This window comes from Amia ocellicauda, chromosome 4 (assembly GCF_036373705.1).
Source record: "Amia ocellicauda isolate fAmiCal2 chromosome 4, fAmiCal2.hap1, whole genome shotgun sequence".
NCBI classification, from domain to species: Eukaryota; Metazoa; Chordata; class Actinopteri; order Amiiformes; family Amiidae; genus Amia; species Amia ocellicauda.
The window spans coordinates 19,439,649-19,452,902 of NC_089853.1; the positions used below are offsets into that span (position 1 = coordinate 19,439,649).

The window sequence follows — 13,254 nt, forward strand, 5'->3', positions numbered from 1 at the left end:
GTGCTGGTGTTTTATGGTAAACGTAGTAGAGGTGTAGTAGTCGTCGTCATTGGCTGATGGAATACAAAGTGGCAAAAACATACAAAAAAACTGGACACAAATTGCAAACTGTCTAGGGAGAGTTACATTTGCAAGAATCTGCAATATTGTTTATTAAATGTTTAGTATTTAATTAGCGCATAGCATGACACTAAATGTCTACTACTTCTAATGGCCATCATCACACTCACGTTACATCCAACGCCAGGGCAACGAAATGGTTTATTTTAATGTTTTGTTTAATCAGTCAGTCATTCTAGGTGTTATTCTCATAGCAGATCGCCAGGTGGCAGTGTTTCCCTCCCTGCCCTTTACCTGTCACTCCCCGCGCAGGCACCTCCGCGGACAGCCTGCTGCGGGTCCTGCGGGAGGGAGGTGTCCCGGATGTGGCCATGCTGGCTGCTGTGCTGCGGATAGCTGGCGATATGTTTACTCTGTGAAGAGTCCGGAGAGCAGCGTTTTACGGCAATGGTTTCTGTAGCGCCCTCCAGAATATGCATGTGCTCATCCTGTATGTTTTGATATGGAGTTGATATACTAATACCTGGTGAATTGATTCGCCTCCAAAGGAAAGGTGAGGGACGTTGTTTGTTTGTGCAAAACTACACGAATCCGGGAAGAGATCACGTCTGTCACCTCAGCCTTGTGTTAATCTTGGCACAGTTTAAAACAGTGACACAGACACGTCACCGCGGTTTAAGATCGGTATGCATACGTGTGCTTTTGATAACAACACAGTGAAACTGAAGTTTGTAACCTCTGTACAGACTGAAATGCCTGCCTGTATCGCTACTTCATAACGTGTGTTGTCCGGGTCAGGAGGGAGGGTCACACCCTGGTTATGATCTCAAATGTCTGAGTCACATTGACGCTGTATCGTTATCCTCTCCCGGTATTTATCGAGAACCAAAGCCGGGGGGGGCTAGCTGTCATAGTAATGAGGCTGCTGTACTGAGCTGCACACCCATGCTGGGCCTCCCTCAGCACAGCTCGTCTCCAGTTGCTCTGCTCCCCTTCGTGTCTTTAATTAGCCAGGTAATTGAATCACACTAGTGTTGATGCGACTGCTTGAGGCAGTGCTTTTGTAGTCCACAATACAGAAAATGCACTTGTTTTATTTGCTGTTGAGCGCGAATTGTATTTTGGACATGCTGTTCTCCTTCTCCACAGACAGCCTCACAGTATACTGCAGCTATGTAGAATCGCAGTACTCAAAGGTAGCAGTGTGGTGTTATTGGTTGAATGCACTGTCCATCATGTGCGCTGAAGCTCACTCAATCAGCTGATGCACAGTGCTAGCAGTGTAAGTGGTCCACTCATTGAACCCCACAGGTCCTGGTCAGCCTGACCACACAGCCGCTTTAGCAAGCGCCTAGGGTTATCTGCTGCTGTCAGTGATGTGTGTCTCCGGGTGTCGGTTGTCTGTTGGCAGTGTGGGGATGCAGCAGATCAACCAGCCCCCCCTGCTGCGAGAGGCGGTGCGCGCCAGCTTGGAGAGGGACCCCGTGGCCGCTGACCTCCGCTGCAGCCTGTTCATCGCCGCCGCACAGAGCTACAAGCGGGACTCCGTCCTCCGCCCCTTCCCCCCCAGCTACGTCAGCGGAGAGAACAAGGAGTTTGACGCCTTGGTAAGCGAAAGCCTCATCGCTGTCTCTGGACCAGAGGGGCAGGATGGGTCCAAGAACAGGCAGGCTCAGAGGTCAGGGAGCCGCTTGCAGTTGTCAGCCCCAAGTGTGCCAGCTGACCTCCTCTTGTCTGCTCATGGACTCAGCATATTATGCTTTTTACAACCAAGATGTGGTTTGTAAGCTTAAAGGCTGTTTTTGTTATTGTTGTTGCTGTTATTACGCATAATATGGTAATGGAGTCTGAAGAGTGAGATTTGGTAGAAGAGGGGATGTACAGGTGGAGTGATGCCTCTGCTTGCTCTTTCAGCTGGAGGATGTGAGCTCTGTCCCGGGCGTGAGGCAGCTGGGGCGCTACAGGCCGGGAGAAGGAGAGACGCAGCTGTCCCTCGTCCACTGGGTTTTATCTGCCAAGAACTTCACTGTGAAGACGCTGCAGAGAGAGGAGGTAGGCTGTGACTGTTTGTCACCCCGAGGACACCTCAAGCAGGAAGAGTGGCACATTGTGCACAAGGTCAGGGGAACCTGCCTGTTACGAGCCCCAGCCTCGCTGTGTATTTTTCCCCGCTGTAAGTGCTATACCCTTCAGGGGTTTGACTCTCACTTTGCTGCAGTAGCAGTATCAGACGCACACTGTAGTTCGACCCCTTGTCCTCTGCAAAGGCACTGAGGAAAATTACATTTAAAAGACCAGATTGTTAAACTGCGTTGTGTACATTAAAAATTGTTACATGTTGTGTAGGCTAAGCTGCACCAAAAGCATGATATGTCTGCTGCAACCAATCATTAATTTAGAAATCAATAAATAAAAGCACTCTTATATCTGTTTTATTAATTACTGTCCTCCAGGACTAAAAGTATGTTATGGGATTATAATGATTATTTATGAGGCATACATGGGTCACCCTGTTTACTCCCGTCTCTGTTGACAGTGCTTGTGCTCCAACTTACATTGTGGGAAGAGTGTCTATTTTCTGCACTCATTAATTACTAAAACGGTATTCTCTCTCTCCCTTTCCCCTCTAGTATGCCAAAATCCAGGAGCTGACAGAGTGTCAGGGGGCGTCCATCCCCGCCCCAGACTTCCTGTTTGAGCTGGACTACTGTGACCAAATGAATACCAGGTTCGAGGAGAGCAGAGGGGGTCGCGACCTCATCTATGCCTTCCATGGCAGCCGTCTGGAGAACTTCCACTCCATCATCCACCATGGCCTGCACTGCCATCTCAACAAGGCGAGTGTGGCTCCTGTTTGCTTGTTAAAATCTGGCTTCTGTTTCCAACATCGGTACAAATCCATGTAGCACACAGCCACTCGTTTGAGCCTCTCCTCTTTTTGTAGAGGGGCTGGAACTTTCTGTTTCAGTTATACCCCGTTTCCACTAGCCAGGTTTAGCTGCACGTCAGCGTGGCCGTGCCGGGCCGGGGGTTTCCACTGGGGCTCAGCTGCACTTCCGCCTGTGCCGGACTGGTTTCAGGAGCGCAGTTTCGTATATCGTATCGGCTGAGTCCCAAACTGGTCCGTGGCACGTACTGTGACGTCCTGACGCAGCCTGACGTAGCACGTCTGCATTACGACATTGCAACTACAGTAATGGCGGCCGCTCTCGATGCGAGAGAAACTTTTCACAAGAAGGAATATGTGTGTTTACCTTGGGAAACGATTAATCTGGAGCAGTTATTAATGCACAGTGGAAAAGTGCCACACAGGATTAATTGCTTGGAACAGAAAGACATTTAAGAGTGTTTGAAAAGATCGCAAAATCCTGCCAGAGAATGCCCTGACGAAATACATAGCTTTTTTTGTTTTAAATTATTATTATTATTATTATTATTATTATTATTATTATTATTATTATTATTATTTTTGTCATTTAGCAGACGCTCTTATCCAGGGCGACTAACATTTGTACCCATTCATACAGCTGGGCATTTTACTGGAGCTGAAGTGAAGTACCTTGCTCAAGGCACTTTTGAACCCTCAACCTTCCAGTCATGAGTCCAGAGCCCTCTCCACTACACCACAGTGCTGCCTCATCCTTGCAAACATAAATACCCGCAAACATGAAATATTCGTCCTGGATTTAAATTAAATGTCCCGATGTCTTGTAAATTCTCTCAAAATTATTTAAATGGCACGGTTTTTAGCTTCCCCCTGTTTACACTATGTTAAAACTATTAAAATGTTTAAAACAGAGGCTTATTTTTATATGATCAATCGCATGAAGAATCGTATATTTTAATTATATTTGTAATCCCTCATTATCACTATAACCCTAAATTAATGGTAATCCAAATATAGACGCTTTACCGACTGCAGAAATACAAACCCTACAACCTCAAAAAACTTAGCGATTAATACAACTGATCCATTCATTATGGTGTCAAAGGTGTTTTTAAATTAATCCCATTCACAATAAAAGCTGATGCCCTGCGATGTTATTGATGTGATTTTTATTTTGCACATTGATGAAGCTGCAGGTACAGAGAAAACGCTAACCCTGAATTTGTGAAAACTGTTCAGTAAGTTATGGATGCCAGAGTGTTGTATCCGTATTTATACACACATGTATGAGTTTTGCTTAAGAAACTGTCTGTGACTGTTATACTGTATATTTCATGATATAGATGTGTAGCGGCTACACGGGACAGATTTAAACCCAGCGCACTGTATTTCATAATGCAACGCAGTTCACTCTCCCACAGACAAATAATAATGGAGAATATTTAGGATACTTAAATTAAGCTATATTGTCAATGTTAATCGGATCATGATACAGGGAGAAGCAACACGGTTATTTACGATGCGCTGGTAAACAAAATAAACTAAATTCAATTTTAAGTGATGTAATTTGTTTTATATATTGTTTCAATGTCTCCCGGTTTCTACTTTTGAATATCTTGTATAACTTATACTATAATACTGTGTTAAATATCATACAAACATTTCAGCCCAAAGTTTACTGCACTTTAATGTTAGCGGTATTTCAGCCTCCAGTTTAAAAAACTAAATCCCAGAATGCCGAGTGTCCCAGATGCGGTATGACCTTTCGTGCCTCAGTCTCTTCCTAGGGCAGCTGGACCCACGACAATGAGTGGAAACGCTGCGGGTCAGTGTAGGTGCACAGATACAACATGGCCACACTGAGGTGCAGCTGAACGTGGCCACTGGAAACTGGGTATTATTTACAGTTATAGCTGTTATAGAGCAGTAGATCGCGCTTGGCTGCAGTATTGTGTTTCTATAATGCCTCTAAACAAGATATTTACTAATACCAGGATTACCTAATGTCTCCAATTAGCCGGTTACAGGAGGAACAGTCCCCTGCTCCTTTCTGTCCTTTCTTTTTCACACGTGCAGTTATTGAGAGCAATTCAAGCCCAGGAAGGTGTTGCGTCAAGTTATGCACGTATTCCCAAGTTATTTACTCGTTTGCATGCATCGCTTAGACTGGGCCGGAGCCGAACTTGTGCAGAATATACGGAGCGAGTGGATGTATGAATGTGAGTAATGGTGACCTTTGGTGACCTTTGCAGACCTCACTGTTTGGTGAAGGCACTTACCTCACCAGTGACCTCAGCTTGGCTCTCCTCTACAGTCCCCATGGCAGCGGGTGGCGCGAGTCTCTGCTGGGGCCGTTGCTAAGCTGCGTGGCCGTGTGCGAGATTGTGGACCACCCTGACGTCAAGTGTCAGGTGAAGAAGAGAGGTAAGGTTGCGGGCACGGCTGCCTTTTGTTCTGCGGTGTGGGGGTGCTCTGGATGTCAGGCCATCTCGGGTCTTGGTGACCTTATTAAAATCATTATGAGGAAGGAAAAGCAAGACGCCCCTTCTCGCTGGGTCATAGTCAGCTGCTAATTTAACCCCAAACCCAGCCATGACCAACTGGCATGGCCCACCCATGCCCCATCTCTCTTGAGCCCATCGTTGCGGTGTGTCTGTTTGAGCATGAGCAGATGTCGTCTCTAATCAGGTCTTTTTAAGGTTAAGTATCAGTTGTATAAACAATGGAAAAATCTCATTCAGCCAGGCTTTTTAGTGTGCGTCGTCCAGTGCCATCTATTGATGAGTTGGAGCAATAGCATAGCAAGCGAGAGGAAAGGAGGGAAAAAAAAAAAAGTGTGAAACGCACATGGGTGATCAGAAGGCTGGAGAGAGGGGGTGGGGGTGTCCGTATAAACCCTGGAGTCCTTTAGATCCCCCTGTCCCTTTGACTTTGACAGAATGCAGAGTGAGAGAGTTGGACATCAGCAAGGAGGAGGGAATTTTCCTAGCTGAGCTGAGGTGGTTATTGGCGGGTGTTTTATTTTATTTTATTTCTTCCTGTTTCCCAGACTCCGAGAGCATCGACAGGCACAGGGCGCGGGTGAGGAACAGCGAGGGTGGTGACGTGCCCCAGAAATACTTTGTGGTGACCAACAACCAGCTGTTGCGAGTACGATACCTGCTGGTGTACTCGGAGAAAAAGCACCGGAGGAGGTGAGGACAGCCCCACAAGCAGGATTGTGTTTAACTATGTTCTCATCTGATGGGTGTGGTTGAAACCGTAGAGGAGCCACGAAGGTACCTGGTGTTATGTGACAACGCAGTGTCTGGAAGTCTGCAATTGAATGTGCCAGGGCTCTGTATAAGGAACTTTTGGTTTTCGTTATGCCTGCAGGCACGCCAGGCCGGTGTCGTGGCTGGCCAGACATCACTTCGCCATCATGATGAGTCTGTACCTTCTGCTGCTCATCGCCATCGGGGCCTTCAACTCCCCAGCATTCCAGGCCTTCCGCAACCGGATGTTCGATGGGAGGAAGTGAGGCGCACCCTGTCTACATCATCACCATCTGCCTCGTGCCTTAGCCGCAGCCACAAAGTCCTGTCGGCTGCTTTTGTATCGCAGTGCGCTTCGCTTTCTGTTCTGTTCCCAATGTGCGCTCCCCCGCTGTGGTTGTAAGGAGCAAATGACTTGGAGGCCTCGACCACATGACAACCTTGACCCACCAGCTAATCGTTGAGTGCAAACTTCTGCCCCATATCGCGTCATGAGTGTGATGTCCAGGGTCCAGATTTGTACTTTACTAGTCACAGGGAGGTCACAGGCCCAGGGCTTTCTTATTTCATTGTTCCTTCAGGTGTTCAGAGTGGTGCAAATTGTTTCTGTTTGTTCTCTTTTGTCGTGACTGTAATTCATGTCTGTGGGATTTCATTTGTTTTTCCTCAGTTCCAGTGCTGAAATGACCAACTTTTCAAAGAAACCCCCGGACATGTTTCCAAACTGAGATGTTGTTTTGTCGTTGTTGTTTATAGTTAATTAGCTGTAGGACTGGGCCTGGTGTACGGACACTTTAGATGGATAATTCATCTTCTGTTGTTTGTAGTTCTTATCTGGAGCTCTGTATAGTATGTCCCTGAGGATACCATGTCAAGGCCCATGAATGTATTTCACAGTGCTTATATTCAGGGGTTAAAGTTATCTATCTTGTGTAAAGGATTTTGTGTATTTTGTATTGAGCGATGTCTACTCGTACATGACACTGTGACTATTGTGTGTAGGTGGCTTTGGTCCCCTGTCCCCCTTACTGAAGAGGTAGGGGTCTACAACAGCCATGCAGCACACAGCGCCTTAGCATTTCCTGTCTTCATAACCTCAGAGTCTTGCCTTCAGTTTCCTGGGAGGGGTAGAGCAGTGGCAGCTCTTTATGCACCGGGACCACTGACTGCCGCCTGAATACCAGCTGCTTGTTTGCACCTTTTATTGTTCTATAAAATGCCCCTTCTGCGCCTCTCCTGGATCCAGCGCCTGTCCGGCTCCAGGGTGTGATGGCCGGGTAAGGGGCAGAGTGCGCTCCCTGCCCGTCGCATCTGACCGTGCTGAAGCCAAGGAGGAGAAATGGGCAGACTGGCACAAATGGAAGCTAAGTGCGGTAGTGTTTAGTGTTTAGGGGGATGTATATATCTGAAGAGAAATAAATAATTGCGTTAATGTTCTTTTACTTTTTAAACAAAACAAAAAATGTATTAAGAGTTATAAGATCTAACTAGGGCAGTATTTAGAGATTGTCCTTTAAAGATGCAATATAATATAATATTTGCATTTGCAAGTGTATCTAGTTTTGTAACACTATATTTTTTTGATTGAGAACGGATAGAAACAGCATTTCAGTGACCCAGCATTGCCACTAGGAGTCAGCTGTACTCCTTTTGTACTGGTGTATTACAGGACCTGTCAACCTTCAATGCTACAAATATAAAAAAGTAAATCGGATCATTTTGTTACTGTTTTTGAGTTTGTGTCTTTTAAATTATGTCCAGAAAGAAATTTGTTTGACCGTGTGACTGTGTTTGGTGAGATTCTAAGCCTCTCTAACAATACTGAGGTCATATCCTTGAAGTGCATTCGATTCTTAGTTATCTTTGGTGAGAGTCATTCTCAGATTTACCAGTGAATTTATACATTGACCTTTTTCACACATTTACCATAACATGTATACACTTGCATGTGGGTTTATTTAAGGATTTTTAAATCTTCATACATGCCTTAACAACCCTGGAACTTGAGCAAAGGAAAAATTGCATAACTGATGCAGAGCCGGCCAAAGACTCATTCCTTCCCTACAGACCCCAGGTGGAAGCCAGGTTTGTATCTCTGTCCAGGGCTGAAGGCATGAGAAGGCACTCTTCTGGCGTGTTTCCTCTCGGCTCCACATAGGGCACTCAGCAACTGTGTTTTTGTTGCTCTCTTGAAGACACTTCCCAGCTAACACAACGTTGCCATAACGTTGTATAACGTGGCAACATAAATTAGGTTGCTACAACGTTGTGGGAACATTGTGTGTTAGCAGGGTTAAGATCTCAGCCCTCACCCCCCCTCAAGTCACACTTGAGTGCACAAACATCTCCCAGCCTAACTGTGCAGTAAGGTGCCCACACCCAAGTCTTAGACCCTGTTCACATATGAGTTAGGCTGAGAACGGGGTCTTAGTGATGGTGTGAGAGGCTGAACCTGCTATGCAAAGTGGACAGTTTAGATGGCAGGGGATTGATTATTTGATGAAAAATAAACAGTTCGTTAACTAAAATAAAATAAACCACTAGGCATGGAGGAGAGATACTGAAACACCTTCAATGGCAGATTGTTATAGGAGAAAGTACATCTGTGGGGGTCCACAGCTTAAGGCCTAGGCCTGATGGTTGCCTCCCCTCCAGGCAGTATTCTATATTACAGCAGCAGGAAGATCAGAAGATTAATGACAATAACTTATGTCCATATAGTGCTTTTCTTTCTGTAGGTTCTCAAGGCACTATTGGTAGTATTACTGTTACTGCAAACATGAAAACCAAACCGTGCATCCTAATGTGGCAAAGGCAGTGTTGTTCTGGAAACCTGACAACTTCGAGCACTCTTGAACACGCTCAGAACCGCTTATCGCCTCAATCAGGTTTTTGTGGTATGTAACAAAAAATGTGTAGCCTTAAATTAAGCCCTGCAAACAAGGGACCGATAAAGTTGAGAGTCTCATCAGAGCGTTTGAGTCTTTATGAAATATCAAAGCCTGCTTTGTAGTCCTGCTTGGCCCTGGCGCTGCTTCGGGCACTTTTGAGTTTAAGCCAAAAGCAGTTCTCGGCTAATAATTACTGATGTGCGGTGCACTTAATATTGCAACACAGTGATTATATGAATTGTGGGCAATGGTGTACCGCTGTCATAAACACTGCCCTATTTATTAACCATGGCTCAGACATGGACATCTGTTCCTGTAAGATAAGGTGAAGCCCATAAACCGCAGCGGCCCTGAGTGCTGTGTGCCTCTGTCAATGGCTGATTCTGCCAGTTGGCTCTAATCTGCGCTGTGCTTTTTGAGGGTCTCATGTGACTCTCCTCTGGCTTGTCTGAAGGCCTTTCTGTTGATCGGGTGTGTGAGGGTGCCACACGCTGCTGGTCTGTGTTGTGTGTGGTCTCGGGCGTTCGCCAGTTATGTCTGGTAGCATTGCCAAGGGCCACAGTTATCGGAGTGCTTTAATCAGTGAGAATAATAGTGCGATTTATGACCTGATTACAAGAGTCTCCTTTGTAGCGGTTTTATCTTTCTGCGTATCACATCTTCGGTTCAGTCTCCTTGTAATACCTGTCTGGGATCCTTGTGGTGTGAAAGATGCTATAAAACCTGAGTAAACACTGATTTTGCTGTGCATGGGCGCTGTATAGGGAATGCTTTACTAAGGCTTGAGAATCACACTGAATCTCCACATGGTATTGTTCTCTGGTAACTTCACGCCTTTAAAAAGGAAAGCTGCTTGATCAGATCCCAGATAAGATATAATACTATTTTATTACCACTATACATATAGGCTTAGTTGCATGGCGATTATTTCGTTTTTTATGAAGTAGCCAGTGAGTCCAGCTTAGAGAGACATGTACTTATTTGTTTGTGTGTTTCTTTTCCCACAGCTTTTCACCTCCAGCTTGGCCTGTTTTCGCCACTGAAGATCCGTCCGTTTCCACACTGCCTTGAAAAACCATGCTCCCGACTCCAGGGCCATCAATTTCAATCACAGTCTCTTGGAAAACTTATTTTAAAGCACTGGGAATGCGCTCCGCAGAATTGAGTCCCAAGTTACATTCTTTAAAAGCAAGGACAATAGAACTGGTCGTAGCCAACATAACCAAACACTAGACATAACCATTGATCCAGTCTAGCAACATCGGATCACAATAATGCACCGTTTAGCCCTCAGTCACTCACATGAAATACTTAAATACAATATTGAATGTTAAGCAGTCTACAGTGTGAAAGATTTGAATGAAGAAATAACTGAACTGATAACTAAAGAGTGCATCAGCAGTGAACCATGAGACCTGAAGAAAAGCCGGACAAAAGGTGCAAGCCCTGCGTGGGTGTTTCTCCCCTCCTGAAGCAGATGTCGCAAAGAGCCTGTATAACAAGCAGAAATCGAGATGATTTAATTAAAGGCCAGCGGTCACACCCATTAGTGACTATTGATGTGTTGCCTACCTGGGCCAGCTAGACTGTGCAGCAGTATGAGAAGCCCAATTACTGCAGATTTTTGGATAAACAAGGAGGGGTGTGTGTGTGTGAGAGTGTACATGTCTATATGTGCATTCCTGTGTGTGTGTTTGTGCATGTTTGCTTCTGTGTTTGTGTTGGTGTGTCTATGTAACAATACTGCAGAACAGGCAAGATGCCAGCTCTAGAGTATGTCAGAATTTTCAGACAATTTGTGGCTGAAATGAAGTCGGGTAAGATGCACCTCCCAGGTACAGCTCCAAAGAGGCTGGGCACTTGTAGCAGTGGTTAGGAGTCTGTCTATGATGGCAGGGGTCCAGGATCACATCTCAGTCCAGACTGCCCTCTAACAGAGAGAGATATTAGTTAAGGAAAGCCTGTCCCCTGAGAAGAACCTATTTGCAAGTGTTTTTGTTTCTTCTGAGTTGGTGCTGTTGCTTCTCACAGTTGTAGCAATGCACACTGCCTACGTTCCTTCCTCTACCAGGTGGGGTTGTGTTGTTGTTGTAGTGCAAGTCATCTCCATTCTCTCGTGGCTTAGACAATAGCCCTGGTCTGATGCCAGCAAGTAGAGGTCACTACAGTTTATAAACCTAATTCAGAAGATTCTTAGTTAAAATTTGAACTCTAAATGAAACCAGGTTGCATGTTCCGGGTATTGTTTTCATTGTTGGGAAGACGATAAACTTCTGTAGGTTGCTCAAACAAGTTCAGATTCTTGTCTCCCCGGGGTGTACCCTGAAAATATTTGTAATCCATAGAAAAGTATATATGTGTTTATATATTGTTTTTATTAGTCCCTTAAACCCTTTGGCAAGGGATGACATATGGCCATGGAGATGCTGCTTAATGGTGCCATGAATTAGAGCAGAGGAGAGGTCAGTAATAAACATGTAGAAACGCTGCCAGAGACACGTCTGCATTCAGGTTTCAGGGGCACTAATTGGTGAAAACTAATTAAGATTTGAGTTTACCATCAACATGAGGGTAACAGTGCTGTCCAAAATGCCATGTTTGCTGTAAAATAATAATTGTAATGTGTTTTCACCAGTGCACAGCATCGGTCCAAAGCGTCCCAGAAATATTGTGGAGAATACCTTAACCCAACGCATGCAAATCAGGTCAGTGACCTCCCCTTTGTGCTGTATGTACTGCCTTTGTCGTGCAATATCCATATCTCTTAGATAAGACTATAGTGAAGAAAACAATGAGCCTGATTATTAATGACACATATCTGAAGGTGTTATATATATTCATTATCAGTTCATGTACAATACCAAGATCGTTTATTTGTGTTATGTGCTCCTGCTGGTTCTTATCATTTGTTTAGGAGAGCATTCACAGATGTTAGCAAATTCACCCAGGAATTAATTAATACGGTTTCATTGCATTGCACTGGTGTTCCACAGTTGCGCCCCTCTCTCTCTCTCTCTCTCTCTCTCTCTCTTAAGGTTAAAGCGGCACATACTTACACAGAGAGGAGGCCTCCAGTAGTGTATATTCCAAAGTGATTGTCTTGGAAATCAGTAATAAAGGCTTATTATCTCTCTCTCTCTCTCTGACAGCTCGGGGTCCCGTGGGGGGGAGGGGGGTTGGGGAGACGGCTCAGCTCTCCCTGTTTACCGCAGTCTTCAATTCACTGATGCCACAAGGCTGCGATTTGCATAAAAGCTCCGAAGTGACTTTACAAACTGGGAATGTGTCCAAGAACGACACGTCTGCTTCTTGTTCCCTCCGCACTGCATGAATACTAAATCAGTTTATAGCACTTATAGCACTTCATGAGGTCAAATTATGGGGCAGTAGTGACCCACAGACCTTTCCTGACCCTACAGAGAAGTGCTGAATTCATGCAGTTCATTAGGCTGAGAGCTGTAATGGTACAAAATCCCAAAATACTGTTTTTCTATTTTGGCTACTGTCACTGTCTAATAACATCTCTGAAAGTGATTTTGTAATAATTAACCTGCTCCTCTTTACAAAATCCTTTCATTTATTTACTTATTACCTTTTTCTTTTAATGTCAGACTTAAAAAAGCGCCGTTAACAAGACTGACCATTGTTTTTGAGAAGGGGCTCGCGTAACTCACACCTGTAATTGCATGCTCGTAAAGGTGGCTGCTGTTACACATTAACCAGGGTCGATGCGAGCCGGTGTCCTTGGGGAGAACGGAGTCTGAAGCACTGGGTGAAGTGACCCTGGTGGGAACGTCACTGCTTCTCCGTGTCCTGTCTCCTGTGTGCTCAATTAAGAAATGTAATTGACTGATCTTATGCTTAACATGTCAGCTCCCTCAATCAGTTTGATAAGGCCAAGTCTTTGTAACTTGCCACCTCAGGGCTGTGTGCTTTGTAGGCTGTGATTGAGCTGCCCGTGTCTTTAAGTGGCTTTTAAAATGTATTTTGCTTCACCCTGTTCTGGTGTGGGGTTACACAGTCCCCAGGGGCAGACAGGTCTTGTTCTCTACTGCACTGAACAAATGCCATGTCTGTAGCTAAAGTGTAGTGTCCCACAGCAGTGACGCCATGCACTCACAGTTCCAATACACCATATACAATAGCCAAGTCCAGGTATATT

General features: G+C 45.2%; 1 protein-coding gene across 2 annotated transcripts; it reads left to right on the forward strand.

The window, feature by feature from the left end:
- Positions 1–405: 405 nt before the first annotated feature.
- Positions 406–7,915, forward strand: parp16 (poly (ADP-ribose) polymerase family, member 16). 2 transcript variants are annotated; one of them, XM_066701256.1, is made up of 8 exons: positions 406–613; positions 1,210–1,342; positions 1,472–1,667; positions 1,975–2,112; positions 2,691–2,897; positions 5,200–5,371; positions 5,997–6,141; positions 6,323–7,915. In XM_066701256.1, exons 3-8 carry the CDS (start codon positions 1,479–1,481, stop codon positions 6,465–6,467), a joined length of 996 nt encoding a protein of 331 aa, XP_066557353.1. In that variant the 5' UTR covers positions 406–613; positions 1,210–1,342; positions 1,472–1,478; the 3' UTR covers positions 6,468–7,915. The 2 variants fall into 2 exon arrangements, with proteins under 2 accessions (XP_066557353.1, XP_066557352.1); XM_066701255.1 differs by lacking the exon at positions 1,210–1,342 and having other exon boundaries at positions 407–613.
- The last annotated feature ends 5,339 nt before the right edge of the window (positions 7,916–13,254 follow it).

What these genes read in the sequence shown, in the direction of transcription:
- parp16 (XM_066701256.1), top strand. Translation starts at nt 1,479, where the DNA reads ATGCAGCAGATCAACCAGCCCCCCCTGCTGCGAGAGGCGGTGCGCGCC. An exon ending in AGACGCTGCAGAGAGAGGAG is followed by an intron (nt 2,113 to 2,690) that starts GTAGGCTGTGAC and finishes TTTCCCCTCTAG; the next exon opens with TATGCCAAAATCCAGGAGCT. An exon ending in GTGTCAGGTGAAGAAGAGAG is followed by an intron (nt 5,372 to 5,996) that starts GTAAGGTTGCGG and finishes CCTGTTTCCCAG; the next exon opens with ACTCCGAGAGCATCGACAGG.